Genomic DNA, 18,462 nt, shown 5'->3' with positions numbered 1-18,462 from the left:
CTTGGACTCATAATCTGAGAGCTTGCTCGACATGCATGGGTTCGATTCCCCGTCCCACCACCGTGTTGCGCCCTTGGACAAGGCACTTTGCCTCACCCCACCCAGGTAGTCACAGTCGTTGTACTGATGGCAGTGGCGTAACCAGTGGGGTGGCCGGGGGGGGCAAGCTGCCCCCCCGGACACAAAAAAACTGGGAAGAAGAGCAACAAAGTAGGAAGGGGAAAAGGGGGGAAGAAGAGAAAAGAGGGAAGAAAAAGGGAAGGAGAAGAGAAAAAGGGGGGAAAAGAGGGAAGAAGAGAAAGGGGAAAGAAAAAAGAAAAAGAGGGGAAAAAGGGGAAGGAGAAGAAAAGGGAAGGAGAAGAGAAAGGGAAAGAAAGAGGAATTTGAAATTTGTACTCTGAAACACTGATTTTTTAGCTTCTAATATGCCAAAAACCAGGAGCTTCAGGCTTTGCCCCTGGACCCCACCCGTTTAACGCTTCGCATCGCCGCTCGCGACTTTTGCTCAAGAATTGGGAAATTTTTTCAATCTTGCCCCCCCGGAAGGTCAGGTCTGGTTACGCCCCTGACTGATGGACCCTGCACCACTTGTAGGCTGCAAACGTGGTTTTGACATATTCCACTGACGGCGGAATAAATGTAAAGCGCTTTGAGGCTGTTTACGGCATAAAGTGCTATATAAATATGTACATTTATTTTTTATTTATTTTGACAATTTCATCAGATAAGGATGTAAAATTCATGAGGTCCCATTGCACGGTTCCACCATATGCGAGGAGAACCTCGATTTGGCAGCATGCATGAATGGGAATTGAACCAGTCATATAACATTGCGTAAAGATACGCAATACTTCCTTGCATGTCTATTGCCAGTCCAAGGCTCTTCCTGCATATGGCAGAACCGCATGCAACAGGTGAATGTTATTCGTTCCACCACCTTTTACTACCATGTGCCTTACCAGTTCCAAAAAATATTGCTCGCACATTTTGATTTATGCAAATGAGCTACTTAAAAGTTACCCAGAGAAGTGATTTGTAGCTTCATACCCCCTTCTGTTATAAAATTATGAGGATATAAATATGCAGCTTTTCAGTGACGGAATGCAAGAGAGCAAAAGAGGGAGGGTCCTGGCAAAATTTCCAGAGGCGGTAGCACAAAAATGGGCATGGACTATCAAGTTGCCTTTTCGGTGCATTCATTGTCATCAAAATGGAATACTTTGATGGAGTAACATCAAATTCTGAAGGGTCACCTGCCAACCATTGGATGAGTTGGCATACATGTAGAATGGCTCTAGTGGAAACTACCCATAATGTTATCAAACATTATCTGAGCAGCTTTTTGATTGGCTCAATACATGATATAGCCCCCGTTGTAACAAATAAAAATTGTTCTTGCTTATTTCATAAGCAACAGCTTAAAGACAAATATTAGGCGTAACCCATCCGACCCTATAAATTTCTTCTTTTTTTTTAATTAAAAAAAAAAAGTTCCAAGGCCTTTAACCCCTACAGCTTAAAATGTGTGTGTAAAAAAAAATTATTAAGAAAATTGACGACCGACCTACCCTAATTTTTTTCAAACAAATCAAACAATTTTTTAGGCCTTACCTTAAACTGTGACAGATCTGCTCGACAGTTGGTGTTCTTCATGTATTTACGAGAATGAGGGCAGTCATGCGAGTTTCCTCTACCAAAAAATGCTCCCACGATATGGAGGTATCTGTTCCCTTCATCATGCGGGCATTCCAAGCGTAGGGTCTGATCCTGACACACGTGTTGACTTGCTGTTTCAACATATCCTATGGAAACAGACAACAATGTAATTTGATGAGTCAACTGTATCTTTTGAGTAAAGATGGATAACTGGAAAGAAAAAACCAAGGTACACCAACTTGATGTGGGGAACAAGTAAAATACAGACTAGACAGAACGAAGTGGGGGAACAAAATAGGCATTAGAAGAAAAATTATACTAGAACAAGTGATGAAAATCACTGAGCACATAAGTAGACAAAAACCAAACAACCAATGTAGGCCTTAAAACAGGCAAAGTTCGGTGCCGAGTGCCAAAGTTTAATGGCCAAAAATTGCCAATTCCAGAACCCAAAGAGGTGTCATGAAAACAGTACAAAAGTACACTGGAGTGATGAAAATCACTGTGTACATAGTAGACAAACAAAACCTAACAGACAAAAAATCAACCGACATTTTGAGCAGATAAACTGCTCTTCTTCAGGGACAGACGACAAAATATTAAATTAAACAGCGAAAACTACATGCTGTAGTTTAAAGATGGATAGTATTTTGAACAGTCCAAAATTTTGAAGTGTGATTTTAGCAACATTTTTGATGTGATCGCCCATCGTGATCAGCTGTTTACTTCTGAAGCTTTCTGAACTTTTACATGATATCATGCTTCAGCAAATCCGACTAGCCTTGAATGTGAAGCTCATCGGTGAGCAAATTTTTGGCTAGACTTCTCGGACTCAAGCAAGTTATCACTGGCCTGTGGTTGGATTGAGGAACTCAATCTATTCTACTACAGCCTAGGACTTGCTCGAGAAGTCTAGCCAAGAATTTGCTCACCGATAGCTTCACATTCTAGGCTAGAGACCATTGCATTCAAAATATAGTCGGAAGTTCAGAAGTAAACACAGCCGATCATGACAGGCGATTGCACCAAAAATGTTGCTAAAATTACGCTTCAGTTAAATTTTTGACTATCCAAAATAGGCAAATTTAACTCAAAAAATACAGTTGACTCATTGACATCGAAATAACTTTCATCCAAATTTCCACATTTTAACAGAATAAATAACCTCGGGTGCAAAAAATTGCATCGCTGTCCAACCGAAAAACCATAGCAAAGCACTCTAGCATAAAATGCGTAACTATGCAAGTTCGAAGATAGTTCTCGAGTATTGGACATGGACAAGGACAAGGTGTACTAGCCACCTTGGTCTGGGGTGGACATTTTAAAAATGAATTTAGAAGAGCAGCAACGACATCACTTGCAATACATTCCAGATGTTAAATCTACATCATATGAACTATTTGAGGAAATTCGCACGAGTCTGTTTTATTTTAGGGCCATTTGTATATAACTGGTCTTTACATGTAGCCCTATGGAGAGAGTGCCCGTTGAGGGCGCTATAACCCCCATTTTAGAAACAAAAATGTGATTTAAAAAAAACAGACTCGTCATGAATTTTCTAAAATTTTCAGAGTATGTAGTATGAACATGTAGAAATATAATCAAGTAGTTGCCCTACCTGCTCTCCTCCGAAAAAATAAAAAGTCCTATACCTCAATGATAATGAATCCTAGGTGTAGCTCGAGATACCCTATCTAAAATACAGGTTTACATTTACTATCTTACATTATCTTGCTGTATTTCAGCTAAGGCGCCATAGACAGAAAACCGTAGCTTAGGTGTACCAGACGTGGTCTAATTCTACATAAAACCGGGCCACGTTATTTCTATAGATCTGCTGCGCATTCAAATTGCATTGTATTGCATCGTAATTTCATTTGATGCTAATTATGTTTACACAACATGAACTCACATGTTTTCAAGCAAATTCGCCGATAATAGGTGATCAAAAGCGATCGGAATGTTACAAAAGTACAGATCGCATTCTGCTTACTTCATATGAGATGATCTTTGGAAAAATATGGCATAATTTGTCATGGTGCTTGCGGAATGCCATGCAGTAAAATACTAAAACCTTGCGGCAATTCTATATCTGGTTCCATACAGCAATACGCAGTATTGCTGTCTGGTAAGCAGGTACAATTGAGACGTTGTGAATTGAGGCGTCGGAGCCGGTCAAACACAGAGGACTAGCCTACATCCCGTATCCTACTATCACTCAAACAAGCAAATCTCTTCACGAATTCACTCACCTTGCGATCCTACATCATCAGTTGAAACAAACATCTAAGTTTCCAAAAACAACTTTGTCATTCCTCAAAACTACAAGTAACTTCAAAAAAAAAAATTGAAATCATACTATTACCCGTTATTGAAAATTTTGTTCGATTTATGTGAACCAAAAGAACGCATACGAGTCGAGTTCAGTTTACCAAAATGGTAGCTCCTGCCTCCTGGTCACCTCAGATATGGCGTCAGTATCAAGCTGCTTATTAAGCGGTGGATCGGATTGGTTGAAATCAACGCCACGTTTTTGACCTTACAGGGGTCAGAGATATGCATATTCATGTATGAAAACAGTGATGCGGATATAGTATCATCACCGAGAACTGAGAATTGCGACATTTTCGATGTTTGTACCGGGAATTTCAGACACGTAGACTCAGCGGAGATTTGAAAAATTCGTCAAAGGTAACCAAAGGGTTGGGGATCGCATTTTAACTATCACTAAATGTTTCGGAATTGAGGTCGGCTAAAAAGTAGACGATTTTGGGGACTGTAATTGGTGTAGATGTCACATTTTGAACAGTGAGCGATAAGTGACCAATTTCATGCTCAGCACAAGTGACTATCTTTACACAGGGTACGGCAATTCATGATTGACAACTAAAAATCACCATGTCGTTCATATCCTCCGCTGTCAATTTCTTATCCACTCACTAAAAGCTTTGTGTTGATTACGTAATGTGTGGAGGCAAATTGCAAAAAGTACAATGAAATAATGAGTAGGGTGGGCTCTGGGCCTGGTTTCTTCTCCGTCTTACGTAACACTCACAGTATAATGAGAATTGTTCTCCAAAAAAACCAGGAAGCGCTACATATGGCGCTCTAGCTGAAATACAGCAAGATAATGTAAGATAGTAAATGTAAACGTGTATTTTAGCTAGAGTACCTCGAGCTAAGATGTACTGTAATCATTATCATGATTTAATTCATCATGAACGTCGAACATTGTCGAATTCGACAACCACGACCATGACGACATCACCAATGCAAAGTACCGGTGCAAAGTGACGGTTCAATTAGGTACGGAAGTACTTGCTTAGAATGAGTTACTCATGTTATTATTCTTATTCAACTCTCAAAATTCTGCTGCCTTTACTTTTCCCCTAAATTTGCTCGCTGCTGCAAAGTTCCAGATATCTTCAGACAGACGCAAATTGAAATTCGACGCAAAATTAAAACTCTGTGCTTTTTAGTTATATGGAGCCCGTCGGCAAATATATCCGAAGCTGCCGATTACAAAATACAATCACTGATTGGTTGAAAGTTAGCACTGTAGAGAGTCGGCATGGGGGCGTAGTTGGCCTACTGGTATTCCCGCTGGTATTCTTACTGGTACATGTATTCGAGTCAGTCCTGGTGTAAGTGACCGTTCACAAACACTTATGGGGGGGACTGATGCAAAAAATTGCCCCCCCTTTACAGACCTCAAAAATTTCTGGGCCTCCCCTTTTTGACATAAAATTATGGGTCAACCCCATAGAAAAGCATATAGGGGGGCCTAAACTCAATTTTCCCAGGAAAATTTGTGGGTTTTTTCAGGGCCCCCCTTAGGAGGGTCAAAAAAACACATGCTCTGTCACCCGAACACCCCGTTTCCATATTATGTCCGACACCCAAAGACACTTATTTTTCAATTTGAACAGCAACTTTCATTTATCACTGATTTTGTTACTTATTTTGAAGAAACAAATAAATTTGAAGCCATAATAGTCCATGTTCGAGGTTTCTGTTGCACTGTTTCGACTCTTACCCAAAGGTTCCATTTAAAAAAAAAGGTCATGTTCTCACCCAATGACCCCATATTTTTTACATTTTGCTTTCACCGAATGCCCCTTGTTGTGTCAGGCCTAGTACACCTATATTTGTATATCCATTTCATATTGAAGTGACCCCGGGGGTTAATAGTCTATAGCAAATACAGACCTATGCAAAAGATTAAAGATACACAAGCTAGGCTACTAAGGCTAGCCTATACTGGGATGGAAAATTTCCCTTTATACTTTGATTAGCGGGAAATGTCAGGCTTTTACCACTACGCCGAAAAGTAAACCCACGTTAAGAGTGCTATTAGTTCACCTTTCTGGCCTATATTTAGTGTGTTAAAGGAAGTAGACAAAGTACAGGACTTCAATTAATATTTTGTGATGCTTCTGGCGAGATGTCACAAGACAATTCTCAAAATAAAAAATCATTGATATTAATCCGCGATGTTATAAGGCCCACCGATTACGAGCTGATCAAAGTATAATTTCACACGTATCAAAACGGTTTTGAACTCCTTCTTCGCAAACCAGGCAATTTTTGACCCCCTCCTATGGACCTAGGCCTATAACGTTGAGTTCCCCTCATATAAGGTCCAAAATCTTTTTGAACCTCTCGGCCCCGGCCCCGCGCCCGGCCTCTCCCCCTTAACAGCTCATAAGTTATTACTTGCATGTAGTTTATTTCAATCTGATTAACGACTAGAAGTGTGATATTCACCTTTAGAGTACTCCATAAGAAACTTGCTATTTTAAAAAGGGGTGATTTCTAGATTCTGAAGCAATTAAGGCTATGCGCCATGTCAGTACTTAATATACAATAAAAATACGCGACAATCTTTAAAATCTTTAAAATTGAGGGCACATGAGCTTTGTTTCTACATTAACCATAGAACTACGAAGAAGGGGGTACCAACCCCCTAAGATTTTGTATCCGTCATAAAAAAAAACGCGTGTGTTTACGCTCAAACGACATAAGCTAATCGTAGACCCAGCAAACACAAAAACGTTTTAAGAACATTTTAAATAAGTTATATTTTGGCTTTTGGTTTAGGTAAAAACGTTTTAATAACATTAAAATGTCGGGTTATATAAAGGTCATGATAACGTTTTAAAACGTTTTGTATGAAAACACACTACAACAATATTTTTAAATGTTTTCAAAAATGTTATTGTAAACTATTTTTGCAAACATTTTTGCCAAATATTGTGTCAATACTTAAATAACATCATGTTAAAATATTTGAACCCAGCAAACACAGAAATGTTCTTAAAATGTTCTTTTTTTTTCAAAACCTTTTAATAACATTTAAATGTCGGGTTATATAAAGGTCATGAAAACGTTTTTAAAACGTTATTGAAAATATTTTTGGCAAACATTTTTCGCAAAATATTTTTTCAACCCCAAAATAACATTCTGTTTAGAACGTTTTGTATCAAGTTTTCAAGAATGTTTTTGGAATGTTATTCAAACGTTTTTATACCCTTTATATACATGATATAACCCGACATTTAAACGTTTTCTGTAAAACATTTTTGTTTGCTGAGCAGTAGATAATCAAAAAATGTCTTTTAAGGTTATGAAAACGTTTTATACTCTTAATATACCCTTTATATAACCCGACATTTAAACGTTTTCTGACAACCTTTATAACCTTTTGCGAATGATGTCGAAAACGTTTTGTGTTTGCTGGGGATTCCTCCTTTGCGCTCGTTTTAGTGATAACATTTTACCCCAGCACACGGGGGTAGGACCAGCTATCAAAAATGACCATAGAGGGTTGGTGAGACCCACCATTGGTTTCTACAGTAAAATACATGATTTTCATTCCGCTCATGTCAATTTATCCCACGAGCTACTGACTTTTTACTTGTTAGTTAGCTTGAAATAATCATTTCCTTTTATATAGGGTCCACAAGTTGCCCCTAACATAATATGGGGGGCACTCCAATTTTGGAGGTGACGCGTATGTAGGGCTGTTAAGACTCCCTTTTTCAGCATCGCTGTCACCCAAAGACCCCATGATATTTTTTTACGAACACATGCTCTGTCACCCAAAGACCCCTATTTTTCCATTTGATCTGTCGATCACCCAAAGACCCTTACAAGTTCAATTTGAACAGCAACTTTCATTTTTCACTGATTTTGTTGCTATTTTGAGAAAACAATGAAATTTGAAGTCATTTAGAACTAGAAATTTGATTTTTAGGGTTTTTGTGGCGCTGTTTCGGCTCTCACCCAAAGATTCCATTGAAAAAAAAGGTCATGTTCTCACCCAATGACCCCATATTTTTTACATTTTGCTCTCACTGAATGCCAAAAATCACGCTCTCACCCAATGACCCCATATTTTTTACATTTTGCTCTCACCAAATGCCCCTTGGTGCGAAAGTGCCAGCCCTACACCTATATCCATTTCATATTGAAGTGCCCCCCCCCGGCCAGAATCTCCCAAATTTGAATGGACGCTCTCACATTATGATGTCATAGCGACATTATGTAGGAATGTTTGTACTTATTTTGGTATCACTAGATAGAGGAGACCCATAGCTATACATTGACACCAAATATAATGGGTTTTTTTTGGGTTTATTTGCACCCCACCCCTTCGTAGTCCGTGTTACAAAATATGGCTCATAGTAGTTCCAGGGTAGTAGTTCAAGGTTGCTAAGGTTAATAAGTTGCTATATCCAGTGTACACTGAGCCCAGATTTAATGGATGGCAAATGAAAAATATAACTGAAGAACTGTTCTAATTGTTCACTCTATAATAACATAATAAATATGCGCGATGTGTGTGCAATTTAAATGCTAAAATTTAATTGGATCTTCAATGGGGGTTAATTTTGGCTTAACGCGGCTGTGTACTATAGACATTGTTTCTTTCGCGAAATTGAGTTTTTTTGATATGTTTGTACTTTGTTATGTTTTTTATAAATACAAAGAATGACAATCCAGATTTGTAAACTCCAACTGCAATATTTTAAGGATTTTATTTCACTATTCCACTCGTGTTTGAAATTGAAAAGGAAAGAAAATCTTTGTTGTACCAGCCAGGGTACACGCGCGCAACAACGCATCGCGTTGGGTATCGCGCAACTTGTTAACGCACAAATAAAATGACGATTTAGGTACACGATAACTCAATAAATACAGCATCTATAGTTAAGCAAATATGATCATCGTATGAAGCATGATCGACTCAAGAAACAGTTTTCCCATTTTTTTATATTTTGGTCTATTTCCGATTTTAGGCATCATTTTGTGCAAATAGGCGTTTGTGAATTTTAAAAGTTCATTTTGATGCCTTATATGGTCAATATCTCAAAAAATAAGGCCATGATGTACCGAACAAATATTGCCAAAAACTCTTTTGTGAATTTTCTTCATAACTGTTGTTTTTACACCAAATCTGTATTTATACTGAGATTCATTGATGTCTTGCCTTTATAAAAATGTATACTTTTATATGTCTTGCGTGAATAATTACAAAGTTATTGCACTTTTACTACATGCATGTCTGAGAGTACACAGCTGCCTTAAAGCAGAAGATGCTGGTATTTTAAGCTCTTTGTTAATTTTGTCCCAGTATATTGAACTAGGTGGGCAACTTGACCCTGACTACCCCGACGGCACGCCACTACCGTGACTCCACTGGATATTTTAGAAAGTCCACAGTGTGCAAAACATGGACTGTAGAAGAAAAATTTCTATTTCCATTTTATATGAACCCCGTATGAGCCTGGTATGGCTCCCTCAGATGGGGCGTTTGATACTAGTCGGGCGGGGGGGGGATGCTGCACTGTTACCATAGGTAGTTGACATCATGGGCTAGACAAAAATGTCTGATAGCAATTGAACCGGAGTAGCTTGGGGAGGGGGGAATATCATTAAACTTCACACAAGGTCAAATTTCAAACTTGCTCAAATTGTGTTGAAAAACGTATAGTTTGACCTATCTAGGAAGTACCGTTCTTGAGTTATTAATGAAAAGGTCAAAGGTCACGTTTTTGGCTCTATGGAGGCCAAAAACATCAAAGTGCTCCGATTTTGACAAAAGTGGTGTGAATATGTTCGTTTTGATCAAACAATTCAAATAAGGATAGAATTGCACAATCTAGGATGTTTTGTCACCTTCCTACGTAATACGTCAAAATAGGTCATAGTCAAAAAGGCCTCAATGGTACCTGACCTATATGCTCTATAACCTAGGTAACGAAACACCCTAGATTAATCCTATCCTTATTTGAATTGTTTTATCAAAATGAACATTTTCAGCATTGTTAAAGATTTTAACAAAATAACCCCTATGTGACTTTTGGCCCTTATCTGTATGTAAGCTTGGGGCAGTGCTTCTTGTGGCCAAGTTTGATATGAAATTGGATTGATTGAGCCCATATTCATTGGTCGAGCTATGAGTTTTACATCTCGTCCAATATTTTAAAACTCACAGAGAGACCAATAAATAGTGGGCGTAAAGCATCCAATTTTATCATTATTATGTTTTGGATCCAATAGTTTCACACACTTGGACTCATCAAAACATAATAATGGTCAAAATCGGTGTAAGCGACTGGAACTAGCAGCATTTTATCGTCCTACTCAGAAGAAAGAAGAATGATTTTGGAGCGTCAAAAGATACAGGTGGTGTACATATAATCGTGATAATGAAAATCTTTATCTTACACATAACTGGACTAATTTACGCATTTCTGTTAAACAGGTGACCGATATGAATGAAAAGTTAAAGTCATGTTATAACATTTCCATAAAAAATACATTTGTATTTCTTTTCCATAAAATATTAGCTTTTACTGTCATATATGTAGTCCCCTTTTAATTTCAAGCTGAACAACTGAGGTAAACCAAAGAAAATTGGAATTTACTACAAGCGCCGATGTCGTCATTGCGTGTCACTCCATTCGGCTGTGCTACGATACAATCCTTTATGTGTGTCGCCATGTACATGTACGTACTGTGTTATGAACATCGACTTATATTTCCATCGTAATAATAAAACGACGGTTCCTGCGTTTCATTCAAAATCTCGGATTGTGACTTAACTACAGCACCCAGAGTCTTGATTTTTGAAGGGTATGTTAGTTTAATAAAGTACATTATAATTATGTAAAAAACAGAATTTTCAAAAATATTGAGAGCGTCTTCCTCAGCAAATGTTATAATATGGCTTTAACTGTTGTTTAAATAATAACATAAATCTTCAATAATTATTTACTTACTATGTTTGTCGTAGAAGTGCGTAGAAGCCAAACCTTCTGGTTTATGCTTTGCTTGGAAGTTATGAAAATGACCAGGTCCTCTGTGGTGTAGTTGAGCCTCCAATGCTCCTTTGTGCTTTTCCTTACACTTCCTTGGTGATTGCAGCAGGGGATTTACTGGTGCTAGTGCAGGAGCATAGTAGTTGTTTCCTGCTATTCGTTCAGCCTTTTGTGGAGCATATTCTGCAGCAGGTGGGTTTGCCACATAGTGCCCTGATGGTGATGGAGGTCGACCTCGAGGAGGGGTTGGTTGGTAACTTGGCTGCCCATGTCCCATTTGTCCACCCATAGGAGGTGGTGGCTGTTGTCTGTTATCGTATTGTCCCGGATATGGTGCTCCACCCATGGGAGTTGGTGGTTGAGGTATGTATTGTCCGGAAAAATACCCGGGTACAGCCATAGCGGGGGGTTGGTTATTGTATTGTCCGGAATATTTTGCGGAATACCCGGGAATACCCGTAAGGGGTGGTGCTGCGTGCACGTGATGTTGCGTTAACATGACTGAGGGTGGTGGGTGATAAACAGGTTGACCATACACGTAAGGCACAATATTATAACCATATTGGACTGGATGTCCTCTGTATGGGACTGGTGATTGAGCGCCGCCTGAACCATACATGGTACTAGTAACAAAACTAGGAATCGCCGAATGATATGCACCAGCTCCGCGGGCTTGGTAGTACGGTTGTTGAGGTGGCATATAAGCTGGTGCATGTACGACTTGAGTATGAGAATACACTTCTGGATGAGGTCCATATGCGGGCAGTGCAGCTGAAGCGCCGTGTACTGAAAATGCTCCCCCTGATGGCGGTACATGAGCTCCTTTAGTACCGAATAAAGATTGGTAAGACCCTGCTAGCTGAGGTCCATATGCGGGCAGTCCAGCTGAAGCGCCGTGTACTGCATATGCTCCCCCTGATGGTGGGGCATGAGCTCCTTTAGTACCGGACTGATATGAATATTGGTAAGACCCTGCCGGCTGCAGACCTGGTTGATGTTGATCACTACCTTTACTTCCATAAGAATATTCATAATTGTATGATCCGCCTTTAGGAGCGTTTTTCATAAACTGCTCATGCTGATCCCTTAATTCTGTGGGCATACCACCAGGGGGCAGTTGTCCTTGGCCTCCTCTCTTGCCACCCATGGCAGCTCCCTGTTTTCCACTGTAAGAATATTCATAGTTGTATGATCCGCCATTTTGTCCCGCATTCTGTGGCATACCACTAACACCTGACTGAACTTGATGCTGAGCACTCATTTCACTCCCCGGCCGGTGACCTGATTGATGCTTCTCACCACCTTGAGATCCGTAAGAATATTCATAATTGTATGATCCGCCTTCAGGAGCATTTTTCATAAACTGCTCATGCTGTTTCCGCAACTCTGGTGGCATACCACCAGAAGGCGGTTGTCCTTGGCCTCCATTCATGCCACCCCTGGCAGCTCCCTGTTTCCCATCGTAAGAATATTCGTAATTGTATGATCCACGATTTTGTCCTCCCACATGCTGTTGTTGGTTTTGTTGCGGGTAGTGTTGACCAGGCGGACCTGGCTGTGAAGTTGTCAGAAGACTATTGATTGCAAGGAGAAGCAAGAATAGCGCCTTGGGCGCCATGCTCTTACTTCCCTGCATGATAATTAGCTGCAGCACGAAGCCTCCGTGCAGGTTATTTGTGTCTGGCCTGAAAAACACAAAGAAAACAAATGCTATTCATAATGTTGATTAAAACCGAACAAATAATAATCTGCTCTTGTTGTTGATTGTTTTTCTTTCTTTTTTCGTAACTCTTGTATCATTTGATCTTACTTCAATGCACTAAGTTACACGTTATTTTTTAGAGTAGAGGGTTTGTTTAAAAAGAGAAAGAGAAAAAGACAACATGCAACTGTTAGAACAAGTGTGTAATGACCTGCAGTCTGTGAGCCTCATCAGATATGAACTTATTTTGGCATCGTTATGTCGACGATACCTTTAGCATGATCAAATCAGTTCACGTTCACTATCTTACATGATCCAAGTGAAAAAGTTCAAGTACTGAAAACAGTACAAGTGGCTGGAACAAAGACTAACAATCAAAATCTTGTCACAAGCGCTTGACATTTAGTGGTCATCGGGTTTTATATCTAAAGTCTGCACAAAAACTAACTCAGCTGTTATAAATACGCCTATAGCTTCAGAACTAATAATTGTTTCAACAATATTTCAACATAGAAAGAAGGACGATTTACTTACGCGCATTTTGATACCCCGTTTGTCCAATTTCGTTCAATATTAACATCACAGCAGTGTTTCAAGAAATTACCCGAATTTAAAAGTTGCAGCTATTTGTATTGATTTGAAGTCAGCGCGAAGATAAATGGAGGGTGTTACGTGCCACAATGCTTGCGTAAAACTCATAGTGCACTTACGTCCACGGCGAATTCACCGTGACCTTTCCAGCCATAAACCCGATTATTGAACATGTTGAAGATTAAACCGATATATGCAGTACTAAACCATTATATAGTAATCTATTGTCCAATGCAAATTTATTACCACCTGATAATATTGATCCAATGAGCGACCGAATTGTCCGCTACGGACGACTAATCCAATCGATAATGACTCTATTGACATGTACGAACAGAGCCCCACTGACCGAGTTTTAGGATATTTTTCACTGGTTTGCAGCTGTTTGCTGTCATTTACTCATCAAGGCGGAGTACCGTTATTATAAGGACTATGCCAATTATTTAAAGATTGACATGTAGAGAATAAGCCATAACTGATTGACAGAAAGTACTAAATTTGTACCTGACGGTTTTATGACGCCAATCTTCAAAATACGATCAAAAAATGGCTGCCCGGTGAAGTAAAATGTGCATTGGAATAACACGGCGAGTTTGGATAGATGGTAGGATTTCTTTTTAATAAAATGTATGTTCCCCGTTATTAAAGCTTGTACCGGATTGAAGATTCAGATATTTGGTAAGTAATTTCAAGTAATTGAAACAGAGAGAAAGTACTAAAATCATAGCTTTTATACTTTTTGATATATGATACTAACTAGTTCATCCCCAATAGCTACGATACAGCGCTACCAGTAGGGTTCAATTGCCTACTGTGAGTGTCCCTGTGTTGTGTGCATACATGTAGTTAACAATAACTGCATGATGTGCAACTTTTAAATTCGGGTATTGTTCTTTAAAAGCACTACTGTGTTGTTAATATTGAGCGATATTTGACATATGGGGTATCAAAATGAGCGTAAATAAATCGTCCTTCCTTTTATGTAGAAATATTGTGGAAACAATTATTAGTTCTTAAGCTATATGCGTGTTTATAACAGCTGAGTTACTTTTTGTGCAGACTTTATACAGCATGCTTTTAATTTTGACTTAAAACCAAGGTTAACATGCCGCTTAAAATTAATTGTATTTCAGTGCTTCCCAAATAATATGTTTGCCAAAAACAAATATGTTGATAGATAAAGAACTACTACATCCACATATCATGACTTTACTTTCAAAATAAGACTTTTTCGTGGTGAAAATTAGGCACGTTGCATGACCTGTCGTGACGCCGTAAAAATGTCAAATTGAACGTGGACCGCGCGTATATACCGTGCGTTTGTATCAAGAAGGCAAATCGCAATCTATTTTTATACGTTAAATCTTACACGTATTTCAATGGACAATCTGTACGTACTCGTATAAGTCAAAATTTTGAATAGATCGATGGGTGTACGATCACGGGGTTTAGAAACCGCAAGCTCTCATTTGTAGTTATTTTGATACTCATATCAACAAGAAATATTATTATTGTTATACTTCACGTAGAGAAATTGTGTACAATTAGTTTCATTCCGAATAATTATTTTGTTTTCTTTATGTTGTGATACAAGACAAACGCACAAAATGCACCGCACCTCCCATCAAACACAAAATGTTTTGAAACGTTTTCAAAACGCTGAAAATAATATTAGAAAAATATTTTAAAAGTATAGTCAACATTCCTTTGTTTTTCACTTTGGTTTCAGGGCTAGAAAAATGTATGTATCTGAGAAGGACCCCCTCCCCCCTCGACACCAACAGAATGACCTCAATAAAACTATACACCTCGACCAATTTGGGATAGCTCTCTCCTTTTCAAAAACCTGGCAAACCGCGCCTCGGGAAAAACGCCTGTCTTTGTACTCATGTTTGGATCACGCTTTGCGACAAAATAAAGCCATAGACATATCTAGACCAATAGCGGCCCTTAGATTTTGACGAGGTGGCTGGAGGAATATGCAAATTAGGAGACTGATATTTACACATTCGTGACGTCGTTTTTATGCAAATTATTTGCATTAGGCGGAGGCGCCCTATCATATAACGTTAGCTTTGGACATTTAATTTTTTTTACTTAGTCGAGTGAAAAATAAAGAAAATCATTGAATATCCATTGAATTCTCCATTTTGGAGGTACCCCTTTGATTGTTTTCACGGGTGTCTGAAAACATGTCGCGTAATGACATGGGGCACAAGCTTAACTGCCTTAGCAGAAGCAGGGCATAAACTGAGCAGTTAAGTTCGTTATAGGACAATAGGCTAGTCAAATTATGAAATCACCCACCACTAATTGCAACAGAATCCATTTCACATGCGTCATCTCACACAAAAACATGAAAGTCCCCGAAAATCTAAGTAGTGAAACAGTTCCCAATTTGCATAAATCCAAAATGGCCGCTAATGCAGGGGTTTTCATTTTCTCTGTTGGTCAGAGTTGGTCAAACTTTGTCAATAACAGTACGATACCAATGTATTCATCTCGTCATAAGGGTTCAGAAAAGGTATAGTTTAACATATCTCCGATGTACAGTTCTTGAGTTATAGGGGAAAGGGTCAAATGTAAAAATTTGTATTCAACAGGGGACAAAAATTGCAAAATTCTCCGATTTTGATTATAAAAAAGGGTCTTAGATCGCTCCGCCTGCAAAAACATTAAACAAAGAATAGTTTGCCATATCTCAGGTGGTTTGTTACCTTGGTAACGTGGCAAAATAGTTCAAAATAAGAAAGAAAGAAAGAAAGAATGAAAGAAAGAAAGAAAGAAAGAAAGAAAGAAAGAACCAACGAAAGAAAGAAACGGGTATTTTCAGTAATCTTTACTCCTACATATTACACATACAAAATAACACCTGACACTTTCATTCCCTGGTTTATACTTAAACACACTAAAGTGTTATAAATGTTTATAAACACTACCGATATAAACGCTTCCTTAAACACAATGTTAAAGTTTTAAACATTGTCAGTGTTTAGAGTTAATCTAATAGTGTTTAACTTAAACACTAATAATGTTTAAAATATTGTTTTAATGTGTTTTCATACAAAACGTTTCCATGACCTTATATATATAACCCGACATCTAATGTTAATAAAACATTTTTATCTAAACCAAAACCCAAAATATATCCAGCTTAAAACGTTTTACAAACATTTTTGTGTTTGCTGGGATTGTTTTACAGGTAGTCGTGTGGATTCGCACAGAGTAGTGTGAATTCGTACAAAGTATATAACCTACGTTTATTGTATAAATTACGGCTATATTTTAAATTAAGTGATAGGAAAAAGAACATCACCATGAACAAATAAGAAAAATAACGACATTCAAAAATTATGAAACCATTTTACAAAGTAAAAAAGGCCTTTGTATTCGTATATCCAAGAATTAACAGTTTCGCGTGTATTCGCTATATTAACGTAACAATTGTCAAAAGCTTTAAATAATATGCCCTTAAGGGGTCGGTCACATACCTTTGACCATATTTTTGTGGGGTCTGAGAGCACATCAGACATATCGAATTGCTTTTTGAATACGAAGAATGTCCTTCTGATATTAAATAATATTATATTATTGAAAAAAGTACTACCTTTTTAAAATTATAAAGTAGTAGTGTTTTGCATGCGATGTAGTTAATTACCAAAGTATTTTAGCCACGTTGGCCATGTTGGCTATAATACTTAATTGGTAATACGCGTGGGAGAATTTAAAATGACAAATGGTGCATAATTGTCGAATTCATAATTTGTCATGAACCCAGTATCACCGAAATGTTAAACCGTTTGACCAAAAACATTAAAATAAAATTTTGAATTCCACTAGTTAAGTATTATAATAATTTTAGTAATTCATTGCTGTATTCATCAACAAGAAATGAACATCTCAATAAAATCGCGCTCGTGTTAAGGGATCGGATAACAACGTTTGCGTAAGCCTCTTCGCTTGTTTGTTTGCACAGTATTTTCGTGGCACATAAGAGTACATAAGACATATCGAGTTGTATTCTAAATATGAGGAATGTCCTCAACTGATATCATATAATTTAGATTTTTTTTAAATTCGCGATATAATACAAATGTTATGGCTAATGATTAAAAATGGATATTTTTGACATTTAACAGTCCTCGAGGTAAAATTTATAAATCTAAAAACATTTACTTAAAGTATGTGTAGCTAGGAGGAACAGCCGACGATCATTTGAAAATTTGGACTTTTCGTATTAAAGATATAAAAAAATTTCCAAAAAGACTTAAAAAATTTAGGTCTTTTTTAATATTAATTTTTAATATTTTGCCATAAAATGTGTATTATATTGTCAATTTCAAAATGTCACAGATATCAGAAGGACATTCCTCGTATTTAGAATACAATTCGATATGTCTTATGTGCTCTCATGTGCCACAAAAATACTGTGCAAACAAACAAGCGAAGAGGCTTACACAAACGTTGTTATCCAATCCCTTAACACGAGCGCGGTTTTATTGAGATGTTCATTTCTTGTTGATGAATACAGCAATGAATTACTAAAATTATTTTAATACTTTACTAGTGGAATTCAACATTTTTTTTAATGTTTTTGGTCAAACGGTTTAACATTTCGGTGATACTGGGTTCATGAAAAATTATGAATTCGACAATATGCACCATTTGTTATTTTAAATTCCCTCACGCGTAAGACCAATTAACTATTATAGCCAACATGGCCAACGTGGCTAGAATACTTTGGTATTTAACTACATCCCATGCAAAATATTACTACTTAATAGTTTTAGAAAGGTAGTACTTTTTAATATAAAGTCCACTTACCTTATGTCCTTCTTGCTTTGTTTTTTCCCCAAAATTCAAGAAAAATATCGACAAAATGTTATTAAATGAAGACGAGTGTCTCATTCATTTTGCACTCGCAGTTGTATTCCAACGAGACACGGAATAAGGGCAAAATGATAGGATAAATCGATAATTAATTAATATGCAAAATATGACAGATTTATACAAATTGATCGAAATTGATTATCGTAAACAATAGAAGTAAAACAAGAGTTGCTGACGTTGTTATTGATTTTCAATAAAATCGGGTGATTAACAGAGAACTAAACAGATTTTACACGCAATTATTGTTGAACAGGAGAAGAAATCTATTGATGTAATTCACATGCAGAATTGTGAATA

The 18,462-nt window shown here is 37.7% G+C and overlaps 1 protein-coding gene across 1 annotated transcript in view; it reads right to left on the bottom strand.

Moving 5' to 3' along the window:
- Positions 1 to 18,207, bottom strand: part of LOC140140466 (uncharacterized) — a 115,160-nt gene extending 96,953 nt beyond the window's left edge. The window contains exons 1-3 of the mRNA XM_072162225.1: positions 18,100 to 18,207; positions 10,944 to 12,667; positions 1,612 to 1,802 (exon numbers count right to left, since the gene is read on the bottom strand). Of these exons, the coding sequence (XP_072018326.1) occupies positions 1,612 to 1,802; positions 10,944 to 12,618 (1,866 nt within the window). The 5' untranslated portion in view covers positions 12,619 to 12,667; positions 18,100 to 18,207. The remainder of the gene's footprint in view (positions 1 to 1,611; positions 1,803 to 10,943; positions 12,668 to 18,099) is intronic.
- Positions 18,208 to 18,462: the final 255 nt, after the last annotated feature.

The sequence above is a fragment of the Amphiura filiformis genome, chromosome 19, assembly GCF_039555335.1.
Source record: "Amphiura filiformis chromosome 19, Afil_fr2py, whole genome shotgun sequence".
NCBI classification, from domain to species: Eukaryota; Metazoa; Echinodermata; class Ophiuroidea; order Amphilepidida; family Amphiuridae; genus Amphiura; species Amphiura filiformis.
This window is presented reverse-complemented; position numbering and strand designations above follow the sequence as displayed.